Source organism: Podarcis cretensis (genome assembly GCF_951804945.1).
Source record: "Podarcis cretensis genome assembly, chromosome: 1".
NCBI lineage: Eukaryota > Metazoa > Chordata > Lepidosauria > Squamata > Lacertidae > Podarcis > Podarcis cretensis.
In genome coordinates this window covers 21,957,124-21,978,846 of record NC_137170.1, presented here as the reverse complement: position 1 = coordinate 21,978,846, position 21,723 = coordinate 21,957,124, and the positions used below count along the sequence as shown (strand labels likewise).

At 43.1% G+C, this 21,723-nt stretch overlaps 1 protein-coding gene across 1 annotated transcript; it reads left to right on the top strand.

Annotated features, from left to right (window-relative positions):
* Window positions 1-1,043: 1,043 nt before the first annotated feature.
* LOC307222000 (alpha-1-antitrypsin-like) lies at window positions 1,044-8,160 on the top strand (the record flags this gene model as incomplete). Its single annotated transcript, XM_079986988.1, has 6 exons — window positions 1,044-1,103; window positions 1,519-1,891; window positions 4,590-4,715; window positions 4,787-4,859; window positions 7,162-7,309; window positions 8,026-8,160. 6 exons carry the CDS (start codon window positions 1,044-1,046, stop codon window positions 8,110-8,112), a joined length of 867 nt encoding a protein of 288 aa, XP_079843114.1. The 3' UTR covers window positions 8,113-8,160.
* Window positions 8,161-21,723: the final 13,563 nt, after the last annotated feature.

The following is a 21,723-nucleotide window of genomic DNA, read 5'->3' as shown; positions in this document are numbered from 1 at the left end:
GTCCTAGAACAGATAACGAAACATAGACATAGAAAAGGATGCTGTGATTACTAAAACCCAACATGGGTTTCTCAAAAACAAGTCATGACAGATGAATCTCATTTCATTTTTTTAAAAAATATATAAACTTACAAGCTTGGTGGATCAGGGGAATGCTGTGGATGTAGTGTATCTTGATTTCAGTAAGGCTTTTGACAAAGTTCCCCATGATATTCTGCATTATATTCTCCATATATATATATATATATATATATATATACACACACACACAGAGAGAGAGAGAGAGAGAGAGAGAGAGAGAGAGAGAGAAGCTAGTAACCTGTGGGCTGCATGAGATAACTGTTAGGTGGATTTGTAGCTGGTTGACTGACCAAACTCAAAGAGTGCTCACTAACAGCTCCTCACCATCCAGGGGGAAAAAGGGACAAGTGGGGTCTGCAGGATTCTGTCCCCAGTTTGTTGTTGAGGGGATGCTTATTAAATTTGCAAATGACACCCAACTGGGAGGGGGAATTAATGCTGCAGAATACAGAATCAGGATTCAGAATGAACAGACTGGAGAACTGGGCTCAACCATAGGGAGGTTCTACACTTAGGTAGGAAGAACCAGCTGCACAAATATGAGATGGTGGACGCCTGGATTACTAGTAGTACAGGTGAAAAGGATCTAGGGGTCTTAGTAAACCACAAGCCTAGCATGAGTCAACGGTGTGATGCAGCAGCAAAAAAGCCAAATGCTATTCTAGGCTAGTCCCAGCAATGAGATAGGATCCACCACTGAACGGACTCCCATAGGTCAATCATCATAAAGAATGCCATCTGGAAAGCAAACACCTCAAGAGAGTTTGCTTTGTTCAGACATAATACTAATCCATGGCTTGTTTGGGTGGATGTTATGTTTGATGCGCCTCGTACCGATGTATCCAGACACCATGGCTTCTTTCTTCAGAACTTTCTTTGCTTTTCTATTTTCTTGTCTCATGTGTCTGTAGGTTGGCAATTGTATGGAGCTTGGGGTAGTGGCAAACAAAGCATGGTTAAACATGGCTGGGGAGTTCAGGCACAATGCCAAACAACAGTTAAAGCAAGTCCTGGTCTGTAAGGCAAGCAGTCTGTGCTTTGCTGCCCCAAACAAGCCATGGTTAGTCTGCACTAGGTTCAGACATTCAAACAAACCACATTCTGGCTCAACAAACCACAGATTGGCTTTATATGCAAACCAGGCAATGACTATATTATTGTCACTGGATCTAGTAATGGAAATGTCATTCTTTACGGGTTACTTTCAGAGGAACACAATGCCTCATTTCAATCTGTATTTGATTTTTGCTGGACTCTTAGCTGTTGCTAACTGTCAGACCGGTCAACCAGGCAATTTACCCTATGAGAAGATAGTCCCAAGGAATACTAAGTTTGCCTTTCAATTCTACCACCAGGTTGCTCTAGAGGCTCATAAGAAAAACATTTTATTTTCTCCTACAATCATTTCCATGCCCTTTGCTTTGCTGGTGCTGGCAGCCAAATCCTACCACACGGAGTCAGCTTTTGTCAGGACTTTGCTTTAACCAGACAGATATCAGCGAGCAGAAAATTCATAGAGGTTTCCGTCATCTTATCCAGAAGCTAAACAGTACTGAGGCCGAAATCCAACGGAGTATTGGGAATACCCTTTTCCCAAATAAGAAATTTAAGCTGCGGAAAAAGTTCTTGAATGATGCCAAATATTTTTATCAGGCTGATGTTCTTCTTACTAACTTTGAAAATGCTACAGAAGCCGAGAACCAAATCAATAACTACATAAAGGAGAAAACCCATGGAAAAATAACTGATATTGTCAAGAATCTTGATACAAAAGCTGTATTGGTTATTATAAGTTTTCTTTACATGAGAGGTAAGTCAGATGGAGTTTACTTTATTATTATTGCAGGGTGTTGTAACTAACTTAAAATGTCCACTGCTTAAGCACTAATGCTAGATACTGCTCAATCTGTTGTATCTGTTGCAGGAGAGCCAACTTGAATAAAATACTGGGGGCCCCAGGTAAGTCTTGCCCCACCAAATTGAGCACATGGCAGAGCACATGCACACCATTTGAATGGCAATGTCTATCAACTTGAGGGGGGGGGGGAAATGACCTTCTCCAATGATATTCCCCTGCTGGCAATAAGTAACCTTCAACATTATCACTCTTTCTGCTTGTACAGTCATACCTCGGGTTGAATGTGCTTTGGGTTGAGCGCGTTCGAGTTGCACTCTGCGGCAACCCGTAAGTAACGGAGCGTGTTACTTCCGGGTTTCACTGCTCACGCATGCGCAGACACTCAAAATGACATCATGCGCATGCGCGGAAGCATCAAAACGTGACCTGCGCATGCACAGACATGCCATCATTTGTTACATTTGCTTCAGGACACGAACAGGGCTCCAGAACAGATCCCATTCGCATCCCGAGGTACCACTGTAATGAGATGGGTTCATTTGGGAAGAAGAGCTACAGAAACTGCGTTCAGCATAGCAAATATTCTTCCGCCACCCCGGAGCTTTCCCTATTGGTTCAGAATAAGGCAAATACCATGGGTTTCCTCTGTATTCAGATGAATACTGAACCAAACCATGAGGACAGACAGATTTGGGCCTTGTCAGACTAGAAGCAGGATGCATACAAGGTGGGATAATTCAAAGCAGGGCCCCTGAAGCACTCTGTAGTGCTTTGCAGATTCGGCTCTTTAAAAAAGAAAAAAAAAGCTTCTCGCGAACATCAGCTAAAAAGTTGAAATATACTCAGAGTCGAGTGTGGATTTCATGCTCTTTATTCAGCTCATAGTAGTGAGGAATGAAAGTTCCCCCACAATATCTGCTTTATAAACATTATTTACACAATGGGCTGCACGTGATTGGCTAATTCCAGGATTCTCCTGTAGGCCAATCAGGTTGCGGATTCACTTCCACCTGGAGCTGGATTGGGTGGCTCCTGTGGACCAATCATACTGCTGCATTGTTCTAGGACCAATCAGACTGCTGCATTCTGAATCCTGTTGTTCTAGGACCAATCAGACAGCTGCATTCTGAATCCTATTGTTCTAGGACCAATCAGACTGCTGCATTTTGGATGCTATTTAACTCAGTACATAACAAAAGTGTATTCTCTTAACTTCCTGTGTACATAATTATTCCTGGGTTAAATGATGAGGGAAGGGAAAGCAAAAGGTGAGGGAAGAAAGAGCTCTATTGTGATTGATAGGTTAAACTTGTAATTGGGCAATACAGTGGTACCTCGGGTTACATACACTTCAGGTTACATACGCTTCAGGTTACACACTCCGCTAACCCAGAAATAGTACCTCGGGTTAAGAACTTTACTGTAGGATGAGAACAGAAATTGTGCTCTGGAGGCACAGCGGCAGCAGGAGGCCCCATTAGCTATAATAATAATAATAATAATAATAATAATAATAATAATAATAATAATTTATTATTTGTACCCTGCCCATCTGGCTGGGTTTCCCCAGCCACTCTGGGTGGCTTCCAACAAAGATGAAAAGTACACTAAAATGTCACATATTAAAAACTTCCCTGAACACCCTGAAAGTGGTGCTTCAGGTTAAGAACAGTTTCAGGTTAAGAATGGACCTCCGGAACGAATTAAGTACTTAATCCGAGGTACCACTGTAGTTTTAACTGGAAAGCAAATCCCTTTTAGTTGTCCCTCCATGTCTTATTTAAAGTGTGCAGCACAAAGGACCCTGGCCCAGATTGTTCACAATTTGGCAGGTTTCTGATCAAATGGCAGCGCTCTCATACTTGCAAAGGTCAGACCCACAAAGCACTAGGGGATATTTAAGTGACTCATTTTTTTTGCCCACCTCAGAATCGTAACATCAGCCTTTGCTTGAAATAACACATCTGTCATTTTGAAATTTGAAATAACACAGCATCTGTCCTTTTGAAATTTTGCATGTGATCTTGCCTGCAAATTCCCTTCAATTCCCTACCACTACCATCATAAGAAAGTTAATGGGAATTAGTTGCAACTTTGTAGACTTTATCAACGTTAGAGAGGCTGTTATGCCTACAAATTCCATCAAGTTCTAGCAAAAGGGGGGGGGGGAGTTACAATCACTGTTGCTCTTCAGATAATGAAGGGGAGGTGGACTAAGCAGATAGACTGACAGCTGAATCAAGCAGGTTACAATGAGCCTCACACTGATGTGAAGCACTGAACTGAGGTCCAAATATCATCTTGAGGGTAGTGCATGTTTCTTGATGGAGCATCAAGAAGAAATATTTCACACTGTAAGCCAATTAAATGAGGAAAAACAACCAGGAACCATCAGTTCCCAGACTTTTAGGGCAGCTGGAGTGGAAGCAAGATCTCCTAGCAGAACTCTGCAGACTCACTGTCTCTGGAAGCCTAGCGAGATAATAATAATAATACATAATAATAATAATAATAATAATAATAATAATAATAATAATAATTAATAATAATAATAACAACAACAACAATAATAATTTATTACTTATACCCCACCCATCCAAACCAGATCTTATGGGAATGACCTGTACCCTCTTGTTATTGTCCTCATTAGATTATTGGGAAAGTCCTTTTAATAGTCAGAACACTCGAGAAGAAGACTTCTTCGTGGATGTGCAAACAACAGTGAAAGTTCCCATGATGATCAAAGACAGCACTTTTAAGACGTACTATGATGAAAGTCTGTCCTATGAGGTGGTCAGCTCCCTTACAAAAGCGGTGCCATAGCATTCTTCATTCTGCCTGATCAAGGGAAACTGAAGCAATTGGAAGATGGTCTGAACAGAGACCTCTTGCTAAAATGGATGAAATCAGTGAGGCAACAGTAAGTCTGTGCGCTCTAGCAGACAAATCACCACACCTTTAAAGGGGGCATTACACCTGGAACAAGCAGGACTTTGATAGCCATTCCTGCTCACTGGGTGACCTGAAGCAAGCCCGCATCTTTCAGCCTCAGAGCTGTTATCATCTTCTATGATTAAATAACAGGGAGGAAAACCCTTTGTTCAACCATGATCTCTTGGGAAGAAAAGCAAAATCCATCAGTGCTAATAAGTCCACATCTCTTGCACAGATGTTTTCTGATTCTAGAGTGAAATGCATACAATACAGATTCAAGTCCTTATTCAATGTGTCCATGGAACATGATACAATCTAGGGCTTCCTGTTCTCTTCACAGAGAACAGAAAATGCAAACTACTAGACAACACTTTCCTGTTCTTTGGGGGGAAAAATACACCCAACCTTTTACAGTGGTACCTCAGGTTACAGACGCTTCAGGTTACAGACACTTCAGGTTACAGACTCCGCTAACCCAGAAGTAGTACCTTGGGTTAAGAACTTTGCTTCAGGATGAGAACAGAAATTGTGCGTGGCGTGGCAACAGCTGGAGGCCCCATTAGCTAATGTGGTGCTTCAGATTAAGACCAGTTTCAGGTTAAGAATGGACCTCCAGAACGAATTAAGTATGTAACCAGAGGTACCACTGTATTTAATAAGTGCATCGTAACAAATTACAATATATTTAAAATTTAAAATATTAGATTTAGCAAGCATTAAAATTACTCTCGTGTGTGTGTGCGTGTGTGTGTGTACTAACCTTAGGCTGGTTATATAAATATATATTCAATAGGCACAAATGAGGTTCTAATGGAGTTTAATATTCAAAGTTCTCATTGAGTGCAGGTGTTACCATCTGCTAGTACAGCTTGAAAACAAACCCAAAGATGTCATGCACAGCGAACACAAATAGTGCGCACGCCTGGTATAAGTAGGAAGACACACTAGGACCACAACTTTATTAACATTTAAGAGAGGAGACCTGCCATGAACACTGAATTACAATGGGGGGGGGATGAGGCCACCTACTGACCTCCTCCCTCCCTCTTGTGGTGGATCAGCTTAAGCTTCAGTTCAGAGACTGAAAAGTAGCTACTTGGCCAATTATTAATCTTCCCAACCATGCTTAAAGTTCTCTAGTCCCAAAGTCTCATCTCCCCTGAATTGTCTTTGATAGTCCTTTTTACCTTCTTGGCACCTCTTCATTACCCAGACTGCCCCGTTAGTTGCGATCAGTTATTCATGGGAAGGACCATAGCTGAGTCACAGAACACATGCCTTGCATGCAGAAAGCCTCAGGCCTCATCTCAAGGCAGGGCTAGATTTCAAGGCCTTTGCCTGAAATCCATGAGAACAGCAACCAGTCGTGGTAGACCAGGAATGGTCCGTCCTGTTTCATTGCCTGAGGTGAAATGGGAAGGTGCTTCCCCACAGCTGTCTTGACACCAAAGCCCACCCCCACCCCCTCTGAAACCTTCCTTATCTGGGTTCTAGTTAGCTCTCAAAAGATCTTGGCGAAAGCTGCTGACACTGCTTCCATACAGCGCCCACAAGGGGCACCACCTCTTGGGTGCCACTGCCCAATGCAGATGCTTCAGCCCATCGCATGGGCAGGCTGGCCCTGTTGTCAACAATACTAGGCTAGGAGGGCCAATGGTCTAAATCAAAAGAAGAGTCCTATAGTTTTATCCCTGATTTGTCCCTTAGAAAACACTGCAAAGTAAATAAATTCACCCATGGATTGACAGTGAAACCAAAAGAAAACCTGCCCTGAAATAAAACTCAGGGGAGTGGTCTACATTTCTATGCAGCCTGTTTGTGATAATCTAAGCCTGTACTGCATTCTGGATCGGTGGGCTGGTTAAAGCAAACAGCAACTGTGTATTGAGGCTGTAGATGGGCTGTTTGTCTCCTTCGGCACCACATAGGGAGAATTGCTCCCACTACCACCACTGATGCAATTAGCATCTGAGAGAAGGAACAGTAGTCACATACAAAATGTTATATTCAGCAGAGGCCTATGTGTGCTTAAATCCACCATATTGACTCCACTCCTCTGACGGAAACATAATAAAAGTTGGGGAAAATGTTTAATCCAAAAGGAAATACACATTTTTAATTTAAAGCTGTGTGAATATTAGGTAGCATTTTTACACTGTTGTGCTTATTTTTACAACTTTAGTCTTGACATTTTTTATCTAGCCAAACTGTAAAGTGTCTACAAATTGTGTCATCTAAACATTTTCTAAGAGTGAAATCTTAATAGCCTCTGATTCTACTTTCAATAGGAGAATAGTACTTCACCTTCCAAAGTTAATGATTCATGGACACTATGATCTTATAGAGATACTAAGTAGAATGGGTATAACTGAATTATTCACAGACCAAGCAGACCTCTCTGGAATTACTGGGAAGCCTGAGGTGAAGGTTACTAAGGTAGGTTTATCAAAATTCAACATAGTGTAAGAATTGAACGTAAGACTCCACATTGATATGTTGCTTCCTGGGTCAGATATATATTTCAGGGTTCAAATAAAGTTGAGGTTTAGAGTACTTGAATGTGGCACCACACATGGAGATCGTTCCCTTGTAAGCAAAATTCATGTGCACAGTGTCTTCTACATGAAAACAAATACAACTTAAGATACACTTGTGCAATTTTTCACGTGTGGAAGAGTGCTCACATTTCCTTCCATCCAGAATTCATCTCAATAGATGAAAAAATCATGTGTGAAGCAAGTCTAAGATATGATCTCTAATAAGGCAAGGCTGTCCAGGCACCCTGCTCCTCAGGCTTCTATACAATACCCACAACTCTTTAAAATGCTGTGCTGACTCTGTGTTGGGAGCAGCATAGGGCTCATTGGTGTCATGGGACACAGACCATTGGAATCACACATCATTAAGGATCATTTTGGAGAGGAGAGATCATAAGGAAACCTTCCCAGTTTCTTCCTCCAGGCTAACAGGTGCAAGATGACACTTCACACACACACATGATTGGTTGGGAGGGTGAGATCAAGAGATCACGAGAGTAAGAAGTGACAAAGTCAACAAAGACTTTCAATGGATTCCTCTGAAGGAGCAGGAGTCTCTCATATACTTAACTCTGGGTCACTGTCTGTACTAATGTTTGTTTGCTTTCTTTACAGGCTATTCACCAAGCTTATTTAAATGTCCATGAGAATGGCACTGAAGCTGCAGCTGTCACTTTTATTGAAATTGGACCTCCCACCTGAAATTAAACAAAATCACCCATTCATCTTCTTAATTATGGACTGGCTTACTGAGGCCATCTTATTCTTCGGGAAAGTTGCAGATCCCACAAAGAACTAAGAAGTCACCTAGTGCTCTTCCTGCAGCGCTGGCAGTTGGGTGCCGCTTAAATATATAGCATGTGTGAAAAGATACTTAGATTTCATTTACTATGCTTGGGGTGTCACTATCACACCTTCTACAACAAATCAAATGCTGATGTGATACATGGAAATCTATTAAAGCATTTTGTTTTTCTTTCTGCAGCAGAAAACGCATAACCCTAAAGATGCATGCTAACCAGTGTGCGGTGCATATCATCCCTAAGCTCGCAGTCTTGAAAAACATGTTATTAATTGGATGAAAGGAGTACGATCTTGACAGCAGCCGACTTCATATAACTTAGGGAAGTGCTGGGTGAGATCCCATGGACAGTAATACTAAAAGGAAAGGGAGTTCATGATGGCTGGGAGTTTGTTAAGAGGGAGATAGTAAAAGCACAACTTCAGGCAATACCAATGAGACAGAAACATGGAAGGTGCCTAAAGAAGCCAGGGTGGCTATCTAAAGAACTTTTAACTGAGTTAAGATTAAAAAAAGGATGTGTACAAAAAATGGAAAAGGGGGGAAACCACCAAAGAGGAATTCAAACAAATAGCCAGCACGTGTAGACACAAAGTCAGAAAAGCTAAAGCACAGAATGAACTCAGGCTTGCTAGAGAGGTTAAAAGCAACAAAAAAGGCTTTTATGGGTATGTCCGTAGCAAAAGGAAGAACAAAGAAACAGTGGGGTCACTCAGAGGAGAAGCTGGTGAAATGCAAACAGAGGACACAGAAAGGGCTGAACTCCTCAATGCCTTCTTTGCCTCAGTCTTCTCCGATAAAGAAAACAATGCCCGACCTGAAGAATTTGGAGCAAATGATTCAGCAGAGGAAACACAGCCCAGAATAACTAAGGAGATAGTACAAGAATACTTGGCTAGTCTAGATGTATTCAAGTCTCCAGGGCCAGATGAACTGCATCCAAGAGTATTAAAAGAACTGGCAGATGTGATCTCAGAACCACTGGCAGTCATCTTTGACAATTCCTGGAGAACAGGCGAAGTCCAGGCAGACTGGAGGAGGGCAAATGTTGTCCCTATTTTCAAAAAGGGGGAAAGAGAGGACCCAAATAATTACCGCCCAGTCAGTCTGACATCAATACCAGGGAAGATTCTGGAGCAGATCATTAAGCAAACAGTCTGTGAGCACCTAGAAAGGAATGCTGTGATCACCAATAATCAGCATGGATTTCTGAAAAATAAGTCATGTCAGACTAACCTGATCTCGTTTTTTGACAGAATTATAAGCCTGGTAGATGAAGGGAACGCAGTGGATGTAGCCTACCTTGATTTCAGCAAGGCATTTGACAAGGTGCCCCATGATATTCTTGTAAAGAAGCTGGTAAAATGCGGTCTTGACTATGCTACCACTCAGTGGATTTGTAACTGGCTGACTGACCGAACCCAAAGGGTGCTCATCAATGGTTCCTCTTCATCCTGGAGAAGAGTGACTAGTGGGGTGCCACAGGGTTCTGTCTTGGGCCCGGTCTTATTCAACATCTTTATCAACTACTTGGATGATGGACTCAAGGGCATCCTGATCAAATTTGCAGATGACACCAAACTGGGAGGGGTGGCTAACACCCCAGAGGACAGGATCACACTTCAAAACGACCTTGACAGATTAGAGAACTGGGCCAAAACAAACAAGATGAATTTTAACAGGGAGAAATGTAAAGTATTGCACTTGGGCAAAAAAAATGAGAGGCACAAATACAAGATGGGTGACACCTGGCTTGAGAGCAGTACATGTGAAAAGGATCTAGGAGTCTTGGTTGACCACAAACTTGACATGAGCCAACAGTGTGACGCAGCAGCTAAAAAAGCCAATGCAATTCTGGGCTGCATCAATAGGAGTATTGCATCTAGATCAAGGGAAGTAATAGTGCCACTGTATTCTGCTCTGGTCAGACCTCACCTGGAGTACTGTGTCCACTTCTGGGCACCACAGTTCAAGAAGGACACTGACAAACTGGAACGTGTCCAGAGGAGGGCAACCAAAATGGTCAAAGGCCTGGAAACGATGCCTTATGAGGAACGGCTAAGGGAGCTGGGCATGTTTAGCCTGGAGAAGAGGAGGTTAAGGGGTGATATGATAGCCATGTTCAAATATATAAAAGGATGTCACATAGAGGAGGGAGAAAGGTTGTTTTCGGCTGCTCCAGAGAAGCGGACATGGAGCAATGGTTCCAAACTACAAGAAAGAAGATTCCACCTAAACATTAGGAAGATCTTCCTGACAGTAAGAGCTGTTCATCAGTGGAATTTGCTGCCAAGGAGTGTGGTGGAGTCTCCTTCTTTGGAGGTCTTTAAGCAGAGGCTTGACGACCATATGTCAGGAGTGCTCTGATGGTGTTTCCTGCTTGGCAGGGGGTTGGACTTGATGGTCCTTGTGGTCTCTTCCAACTCTATGATTCTATGATTCTATGATTCTATGGATGGCCATCTGTCATGGATGCTTTAGCTGAGATTCTTGCATTGCAGGGGGCTGGCCCTTAGGGTCCCTTCCAACTCTATGATATTCTTTCAATGCCCAGAGGAGGAGTCATATGAGCACCTCTAAGGGCTCTTGCCAAGAGGTCAATGACAAAAGACAGTTGTCTGCATCAGGAACTGGATTGTTCCTGTTGGCAAAGCACTGCAGTCCAGCTCCCAGAATGCACCCCATGGAGCAGGCTGCTCAAAGCTGCCCAAATAAAGTGCACGGGGGAGAATAGCTGTGGATTTCCCTTAGAGAGAATCCGTCTAGACAGGAGCACCATGTGGTCTTATCAGTTTTAAATCAGTGGTGGCAACATGTTGGAGCAGCTTGTAGCCAGAGGCTGAGATGGCTGCCAGTCAGCACAGCACAAGCAACAAGCTTGCTAGAGTTTTGAATTCAAGGGAGCATTATGTAAATTCACCAGCTTTGCATAAAAGCACCTCTCTCTCTCTCTCTCTCTCTCTCTCTCTCTCTCTCTCTCTCTGCCAGCTAATTAGATGTCCTTCAAGAGTGTTTTCCTAATTGCTGCTCTTCACTTGTCTGGCTGGAAATCAAGGCCGACTGCCAAAATGAGATGTAATAAGTATTTAGCCCGCCCCCATTACTCACAAGCTTCTTTCATGCCTTTGGCTTTCATGAAGTCAACGAAGCAATTTGAGGTTTGCAAGACCCACCTCTTGCCTTGTGAGAACTTGGGGGGGGGGGAGTCTCGTCCTCAACTCTGCATGCGCTACCTAAACTTTTCTGCAAGAGATACCAACAACAAGTCATGTTTCATGTTTCAGCGATTGGAATGTGAGAAGGAAAATGAAAGAGAGTTGTGCATTCCGAATTACAGATGTGGGGAACGAAGGATTTAGCATTGCCATAGGTCTGCTACCCAAGGCAATGGGAATTGTGGCCAGTGACCTGGGTGGGGCTGCATTTTGCTTTTAGCTTCATTTCATGCACTGTTGTTTTGTCAGCCTGATTAGTGGGGGTTAGGGTTATCTCCTCTGGCACCCAACTCTGCTCAGGGAAAGTGCCTTCAAGCTCAGCCAAGTCAGAAGCCTGCTCCATAATGTAAGCTCCCTGCATGTTTCAGAACTCTGCAAGATCAGGGTTCTAAATCATGCGATGGGGCTATAAGCATAGAACAGACTCTCTGCCTCAGATCTTCTCTTCCAGTTCACCTAGAGCAGGCATGGCCAAACTTGGCCCTCCAGCTGTTTTGGGACTACAACGCCCATCATTCCTAGCCAGCAGGACCAGTGGTCAGGGGTGATGGGAATTGTAGTCCCAAAACAGCTGGAGGGCCAAGCTTGGCCATGCCTGACCTAGAGCAACAGAGACATGGGACAAGGGACTCAGCTACACAACTGCAAATATAACTTTTAAGTGCATTATACAATGTGACACTAGATGGCGATGGCGAGCTTATGGCAGATTCAATATATTTTTCAAAACTTTTTTTTAAAAAGCATTTTCACAGTGCTTTTTATCTGTGTCTAGATGCCACCACTCCTGCCAACCTAGCAGTTCAAAAGCACGTCAAATTAATAAAATAAGGCGAACCCACTAACCTCTAAGTTTTCCTCCCGTTCCAAATAGCGGGTGGCTCTGTGGGTTAAACCACAGAGCCTAGGGCTTGCCGATCAGAAGGTCGTCGGTTCGAATCCCCGTGACAGGGTGAGCTCCCACTGCTCGGTCCCTGTTCCTGCCAACCTAGCAGTTTGAAAGCACATCGAAATGCAAGTAGATAAATAGGTACCGCTCCAGTGGGAAGGTAAACAGCGTTTCTATGCGTTGCTCTGGTTCGCCAGAAGCAGCTTAGTCATGCTGGCCACATGACCCGGAAGCTGTACGCCGGCTCCCTTGGCCAATAAAGCGAGATGAGCACCGCAACCCCAGAGTTGGCCACGACTGGACTTAATGGTCAGGAGTCCCTTTACCTTTACCTTTAGATGCCACCAAGGATAAAACAGAGAGGGTGGGACCATAGGCATAGTCAGAGGGGCAGAAAGCGGGCAGCTACCATAAATACAAAATACTTAATTAAAGGTAGAAATCATCAGAATGCTTGAAACTCAGCAAAGAAAGGCTCTGCTCGTCTCTCTTGCTCAGCCATGCACCACAAGTACCACTCTGTCTTTCAGGCAGAGAGTAAAGATGTGGTTAAGGTCAGCGATGACAGGGGTGCGTCTCAATGGGCTATTCCTACTGAGCGTGCACTGCCCCCCCCCCCCCATAAATCCTAGCTACGCCCATGAGTGGGACCAGCTATTGTGACCCTCCCTTTCCCTTTATGTGATGACAATTGCATGTGAGACTGAACACCCAAATGCTAATGAGAAAACAATGCATGAGTTGAAGATGTGCAACCAGAGGGTATGGTTGCTGTTATGTACTGAGTTGAATAGGATCCAAAGTGCAGCAGTCTGATTGGTCTTAGAACAATAGGATTCAGAATGCAGCAGTCTGATTGGTCCTAGAACAATGCAGCAGTATGACTGGTCCGCAGGAGCCACCCAATCCAGCTCCAGGTGGAAGTTAATCCGCAACCTGATTGGCCTACAGAAGAATTCCAGAATTAGCCAATCACGAGCAGCCCATTTTGTAAATAGTGTATATAAAGCAGATATTTTGGGGGAACATTCATTCCTCACTACTATGAGCTGAATAAAGAGCATGAAATTCACACTTGACTCCGAGTATATTTCAGTTGCACTAATCACAAGTAGAGTGGAAGCGCTGTGTCCATGTGATTTTTAAATTTTTGTCTTGGCATTTCCCCTGCAAATACTCTCTCTTTAACGCTAAATCAAAACAAATTGCAATTTGGGTTTTCTGCGGATTACTCTTGCTCCAATTCAGTAGTAAAAAGCAGGCTTCTTAAGAAAAAGTGCTGGGGGGGGGAGCACTCAGACACACTGCTTTAAAGCGTGGGTCTTTGCCTAGAAATGTAGCGCAAAAGGAAGTATCGATGAGCTCTAAGTGATGGCCAGTGAAGTATTTCAATAGTAGCAGCTGCTGCAGAACCAGCATCTAGCAGGAGGTGGCAGTGGAGGCATCAGTCCGGTTGGTTGCTACTGGCTAGCTGCCCTCTCTGATATTATCAGCATCTGCCTGCTTGCCTGCTTGAAGAGCAGAGGAGCAATCCAACCAGCAGTCACAGACCTACCTGATGCAAGCTAAGATACTTCCACAGTTGTGTCCCATCGGTTTCAGTAACTAAGGGGGCTCCCCTCCCCTTTGACGGTTGGCAGTTCCAACTTGCGAGCAGCTTCACCCACCGCAGCTGTCAAAATGTGCAAAATCAACTGGGGAGCGGGGAGGAGGCAAGTCAACATGTTTACAAATGGCAATGAAATCTGTCCTTAGTTAAGACGCGGCGATAATGTTCTGCCACTAGCATAGGCATGACAAAAAGTGGGCTTGGGCCAACAGGCAAATAGAAAACATTTTCTCTGAAAGAGCCTCTATTTTGCTACTTCTGATGCATCGATGTACCTTGGCAAGCGAAACATAAGCTAAAAATAAAGTCCCCACATTACTGGATTAGCGGTAAATACTGAAATAGGCAAATCGGCAGAAGTTGCAAGAAGCCACAAGTCACTAGCCAGGAGGGGGGGGGGACAAGACTCTGTGATGTGGCTTTTTAAATCGCTGCTTCAGCTGCCAAAATGGGAGGGAGAGAGGGAGAGAAATGAGTGGCAACTATTCTGTCTGTTTTTGCAGTGTTATAGGGACTAAAAATGTAAGCTAGCTGCAAAATGAGTAGCTACTGTAATGGTGATGCGAGCGTGGGAAGAGAATCAAACAGGCTGAACGTGTGTGTTAATGTGCAATTAGCAAATCTTTGGCTCAAATTGCTGCTTTCAGATAATACTGGAAGGTCACGACTTTGTGTTCCTAACGAGGATTTTGATAATGCTAAGATCCACACACACAAACAGTAATAAGGAAACCCAGAACAAAATTATTGGTGTGCTAAATAAGAGTATTAAACATAGCACAAATCCCACAGAATGGGGACCGATCGAAGCTATCAAAGTGTTTGGGGCTGGTCTGTGTAAAAGATATGGCACATCAAAAGCAAATCTAACAAGATGTCTTTGCCCAGAATATTATAATTTGTTTGCCACATGCCTACAAGCACCAAACTCATCTTCAGCAGAGTAAGTGATGTGGCTTGAGAAGCGGCAATTGGTAAGACTTTAAACATAGGTCTTCTTCCAAAGTATTGTGCAAAGGATGCTTAGTAAAAGAAGCAAACATATACTGATGGTTAAGGAAACTTTTAAAAAACACACACAAAAAAAACAGAATTCCAAGCTCATTGAGGATGCCTTCAAGCCCCAGTTTTACCACCAACTCCCAGTTCAAAGAGCAAAATTGGTACGTGCCTGTCCACACGGACACTCTCGCATTTTTATCCTGGTGCAAAGCTGCTAGTGCAAAGATCTTCCTACATGCATGTAGCTACTTACAGCAGTATCCAAGTAACTAGTAGACTGAAGGCTTTTCTACATGCCAAGTGGTTCTGTGTAGGAAACAGCATGATAGCTACATGTGGCACAGGTTATCTATTTCACCTTTCATACTTCAAGGTAGGTAGCCGTGTTGGTCTGACACAGTCAAAATAAAAAATTAAAAAATAGTCCAGTACTTGCACACAAAAGCTTATATCTAGAACAAATTTAGTTGGTCTCTAATATGCTACAGGACTACTTTTTCATTTTTTATTTCCACCATTCATACTGACAATCTGCGGTGTAACATGGCTGCTTGCTGGGAATATGTATAGTGAAAGAGACACATGTGTGATAACTTCCACAGAGCTACATTCATCCCAAAGAATCCTGGGAACTGTAGTTCACTGAAGCTGCAGAGAGTTGTTAGGAGACATGTATTCTTGTAGCACCCTGCTTGTGGTTAACGCTTAGCTGGAATGAAATATTCAACGCAGCTATAGAGAAATTAAAATAATAATTTATTTGTCAGACAAATAAATATGAGGCACAGTGGTATATGGTGACCAAGCTCTGGCCTGGCCTCCTGCCATTCTGGCCAGCACTTATATTTCCTTAATCCAGCCCCCTTGCTCCTCCTGTGGCTGCCTCTGTCCAATCAGCCTGGTTGAAATTCCTATTGGCTGTTTGCTAGAACCAATCACAAAAGATACACCCATTTCCTCATGCCCTTTTATGGGAAACAAAAAGCTATATATTCTTCTATCTATAAATGACAAATAAGTAGTAATATATCTTACATGTGTCTCAACAAGGAACCTTAATTACCAGCTCACCTCGCCCTATTGCCCTCCAAAACAAATGGTTTAATCTTAAATTTTTATCTTAAACAGATGTCAAGGATCTTGCATTGAAAGATCTCCTTCTCTTGAAGGTCTTTTAAACAAAGGCCTGACAACCATATGTGTGCTCTAATGATGTTTCCTGCTTGGCAGGGGGGGCTGGGCTGGTGGCTGATGGCCCCTGTGATCTCTTCCAACTATATGAAATAAGAATCTAGCATAAGGATTTAACATTTCTTAGCTTCTAATTCCTTTGCATAATTACATTTAAGCCAATATATTTAATACATAACATAGATAGCTTTTTAGAAGAATAAACCTTTTCAAAGTAAGGAACAGTTTCCAGCCTCAAAATAAGATAGAAAGAAAACCTATCTTCTCCAGCCAAGCCAGTTGCCTTTTTCACTGCTCTTGACCTTTCAACCTTAGGAAAATATGGCTCAAGTTGAATGGGAGGCACATGGTTTTATTTTACTATTTACCCACTCTTAATTATGTTTTTCTCTGCTTTTTTATCTTCTGTAATATGTAGGGTCAGTGTAACCTTGGCTGTCAGCCTGTAATTCCCTTTGACTTTGAGAATTGTTTTCTGCTATAAATCAGGGGGCCCCCTTATCCAGGAGAATAAACATCTTGCCAAGGTTCTTAGGCAGCTGGTCTTCTGCCTAGCATGAACATTTGAAAATCTTTAAGCTCATTTTAAAATACAGGCCCTGATCAAGCCTCAATAAAAATGCAGGCTATGATTAGATGCCTCATTCTCTGCACAGAACGACAAGTCCAAGAGTTCCCTGGGAAGAGGGATGTACTGTTAAACCACTCTGGGAATTATAGTGCGGAGAGGTGCAGATATGGCCCTAGTCACGGTGCACAGAAGGCTGGTGAGGTCATCTTGGCACCCGAGGCAGATAATTCCACAAGTGGCACACCTTTGGACTTAAAATAGAATAATAATAAAACGAAGACAGCTAATAGTGATCTCTGCCTAATTATACCTAATGGTGGAGGAAATTGTTTGGAGATTGGAAAGGTTTCCATCAAAGCAGAAAGTTTGGAAGCCGTCGATCTAATGCTATCACAACTGAGAGGCATGGAAAGGAATTGTATATATGAATCACAAAGAATTTACATAGCTATAGAACAATCTGTGTAGCGCAAATTGAACAGAGGCTATCAATCTGATGTAACTACAGCTTTCCAAATGAGTCAGTCTAGCAACAGACGGAGCTCTCCCGTGCAAAACAAATTTAAAAAGCCAGCAGGGTATTCTGTTTCTTACTCTCCTTCATGATGTTTTGCCTAATGCAATGAATATCAGCAATTCCTCCACCTAGCTTCTACTGGTGCTCAGGGGAAATATTTGCTTTGGGTTCACATCACATTGTCATCAATCTTAATAGCCTTTCCTCAGTACAAATAAGTCATTCAAAGAGTACGGCTAACGGCGTTGATTTTCTTCATAGAATATTCTGTGCATGGCTTCCATAAGTCCACTGCCTCATTCCTGCTGGGAACTACAAGGCCTTTATACTCTGTGTGTGTGTGTGTGTGTGTGTGTGTGTAAACACGCGCGCGCCCGTGCATATTCAGAATATATACATAACTTTTGGGAAACCATTGCATCTTGAAGCTCAGTGGCCTGTTCTTCTCTGATTGATAACACTCATTCGTTGGGGATCCATGCTGACACAAGAAGCTGGAATTTTCCAATATTAGCCTTCCTCTAGATACTTGGATGGGGACGCGGGTGGCGCTGTGGGTTAAACCTCAGCGCCTAGGACTTGCCGACCGCATGGTCGGCGGTTCGAATCCCCGCGGCGGGGTGCGCTCCCGTTGCTCGGTCCCAGCACCTGCCAACCTAGCAGTTCGAAAGCACCCCCGGGTGCAAGTAGATAAATAGGGACCGCTTACTAGCGGGAAGGTAAACGGCGTTTCCATGTGTGGCTCTGGCTCGCCAGAGTAGCTTCATCACGCTGGCCACGTGACCCGGAAGTGTCTGCGGACAGCGCTGGCTCCTGGCCTCTAGAGTGAGATGAGCGCACAACCCTAGAGTCTGGCAAGACTGGCCCGTACGGGCAGGGGTACCTTTACCTTTACCTCTAGATGCTTGGATGCTTAAGTCCCTAATGAAGATGCTTATTGTTTAGGAAGGGGCAATGCAAAATATCAGTAGGAATGGCTTTACTGGGGGGGGGTTAAGTTTGTGGGGAGGTTTTTGTTTGTACTTTACCTTATTTTTGCCTTGTACAACACTTTGATGGCCCCAAGTGCTGAAATGGCTTATACAGTTGTAAAATAAATATGAATAAACAAATAAGTCTCAAACCAGGCTGATTCGAGCTATTTAACATCTCGGGCTAAACTAGGTATGACTTCTGTCCTTCCATAGTTGATGGAAGGGGGGGGGGGTTGAGGTGGATAAAGAGCACTGCATGAAGCTGGGAGGCTTCAATTCTTCCCCCCCCCCCCCACCACCACCACGGTGGTCTTGATATGAATCTCTTCCTGCTATTCTCACTTGGAGTAAAGTTCCAATTGCTGCCAATGGAATATTTGCTTATTTTAAAAAATATACACACCAATTAATAAAATAAGGCGAACCCACTAACCTCTAAGTTTTCCTCCCATTCCAAATAGCGGGTGGCTCTGTGGGTTAAACCACAGGGCCTAGGGCTTGCCGATCAGAAGGTCGTCGGTTCGAATCCCCGCGACAGGGTGAGCTCCCACTGCTCGGTCGCTGCTCCTGCCAACCTAGCAGTTTGAAAGCACATCGAAATGCAAGTAGATAAATAGGTACCACTCCGGCGGGAAGGTAAATGGCATTTCCATGCGCTGCTCTGGTTCACCAGAAGTGGCTTAGTCATGCTGGCCACATGACCCGGAAGTTGTATGCCGGCTCCTTCGGCCAATAAAGCGAGATGAGCGCCGCAACCCCAGAGTTGTCCATGACTGGATCTAATGGTCAGGGGTAGAGGGGTGATTTTGATTGGAATTGGTTCCAATCTGCTTCTCCCACCCCACAAATGTCACCCATTAATTCATTCATTTGCTTGCTGCATTTATATCCTGCTTTTTCTCCAAAGAACTCAAGGTGGTGTGTGTCATTCTCACCCTCCTCATTTAATCCCCACAGCAACCCTGTGGGGTACAGTTAGGCTGAGAGAAAGTGGCCCGAGTTCATGCAGCCTAACTTATTTGAATCCTGGTCTCCCGTGTCCTAATTCTGGCAAGCTAACCGCTATACCACACAGATTTTCTTAGACATTTGTTAAAGAAACATCAGATATGGAACGGCAAGTGGGTTTTTATAGAAGAATGTGGAAGCCTTTTCATAATTTACTATTTGAAAGGGCACTATAGTCAAGTGAAATCACAGGCACGGTTCAAGACAGAAGCAGTGGAAGAAAAATGAGAAATTAATTGTATTAGAGGGATTTCTGTGATAGACAAGAGTTTGATCTCTAATGCGGTTGAAAAGGGTTTGAACAAAAACACTGTGGAGATATGGGTGAGAAGTCCATACATGAAACAATGTAACTATTTAATTTGTAAGTCAATTGGTAAAAAATTGGAAATTCAAAAAAACTTATATTGAAGAAGAAGAGGAGGAGGAGGAGGAGGAGGAGAAGAAGAAGAAACATGAAGTCCAGTTTGGGCCTCGGATTCAAAGCCACAGAGCTTATTTTATTTCATTGTTCCTTACTCTGAGGTGGAAATATTCACTGAAGAGCGAGTTTGTTAGGGGGGGGGAAACTTTCAAAAAATGAACGAAGCAACATGGGGGAGGTTCAAGCAAGCATTTCTGGATTCCTAGTATCTGCCTATATATTTAATAATAATAATAATAATAATAATAATAATAATAATAATGTGGTACATTGTGTTGTGTTGGCAGCCTACTAGACATTAACTCCCCTGTAGAATCTGTCAGGGAGTTGGGGAACCCTCCTGATCACATAAATTTTCAGCTTGCTATGAGGGCTGTACTGTTGCAGTTATTGTGCATGAGTTTATTAAGCAGGCATCTCTTCGTGTGCTCCAAACATCCACTATAAACAATAATTATTCATTACAACACTTCAGTTGCCACTGCTAAGATTGCAGACCCACCTAAGAGATGAAGACAGACAACGAAGTGATGTAATCTGGCCTCGGGCTGCTCATCCATGAATCACTTGGGGAGTGTCAGAATTAGAACTCCCAAGCTTATGTTTATCATTTGGCCTGGATTCCGTCACACTCTTTCAGCAAGTAGCCCTATTGCTCTAGCTTCATGGCCCAGATCTTGCCAACACTGGACCATTTTTAGAAAAGAAAAAAAGAAAGGAAAGAGGAATTTTGGCAAGGATTTTCCATGGTTAAACAAACAAGTAAGAGAGAATGTTTTGCAATGTCAGCCAGTCTATGGGGATTTCTGGACTGTCACTATTTTGGGGTGGCATTCAGTCACATACCATCAAGTTCAGATTGTGCAAATATTGTTGACTGGAAGATCTTGTGCAACAAACACACTTTCCCAAAAGATCAAACCTTTTGTGATTAAAAACAAAATGACAGAAAAATGCAATGAAAAGTGTGGGGCAACACTAGCTTTGAAACAACTTCATTAGGACCACAATCACACCTTGCATTTAAAGCACCACAATCCCATGGCATCTCCCAAAGAAATCTAGGAAGCGTAGTTCGTTAAGTGTGCTGAGAGAAGTTGAGTCCCCTATTCTCCTCCCGGAGCTATCATTCCCAGAGTGGTTTAACAATCAACCTTTCTTCCCAGGGAACTCTGGGAGTTGTAGTTCTGTGAGGGGAATAGGGGTCGCCTAAGAACTCTCAGCACCCTTAACAGACCAAAGCTCCTGGAATGCTTTGGGGGAAACCAGGACTGTTTAAAGATGTATCACAATTCTTTAAATGTGTGGTGTGGGTGTAGCCTTAACTTCCCAGATACAAAAAACCAGAAAGAGTGCTCAATAAATATCTGGCATTGTCTAACCTAGCTGCAAACTTTTCAGGTTGAGTTCCTGTGATCAGGTTGTCTGGAAGCATCATGATTCTCCAGAAGACATCTTGATCCTGCTGTATGACTGTTCCCTGTGACCTGACCTTCTTAAGCAAGCAGTAATGGTAAAGAGGCAATGGAGGAGCAGGGGGCAGCTTGCTGAATTTCACAAATAAATCTTGAACTAACCAGAAACTATTTGGGTGGCAGGCCATTTGTTCTCCCGTCAAAGCTGTTTTTGTTTAATATTGTTGTTTTAATATTCGTTTGGCCCTTTAAACAGAAAGCCCTCCTATTTATTATTACTATTATTTAAATAAAAATAAATAAATATTCATGTGGGGTGTGTGTTTGAAACAAAGATACTCTCTGCAGTACATGTACCGTGCAATTCGTTCTCATCTTTACAATGTTCATTTCCCAATTTGCTTTGATAAGATTTTGTTTTGTTTTGTTTTTGGGTGGAGGAGGGGCGGGGGCAAGGGTTAGCTGGAAATAAAACAGGAAATGGAACAACAAATAAAATCTCTCCGACAAAAAAGCAAAACAAATAAAATCTCTCCGACAAAAAAGCAAAACGAAACACCAAACCAACCCCTATATTTTCTGTAATTTGATCGTTAAGTGCTTCATCTAGCAGAGAGACGCGATGCACATAAGAGAACATAGAAAGCAGGGTTTGGTTGCATAAGACATGCCTCAGCCTGTCAAAGGCTGGCTTTC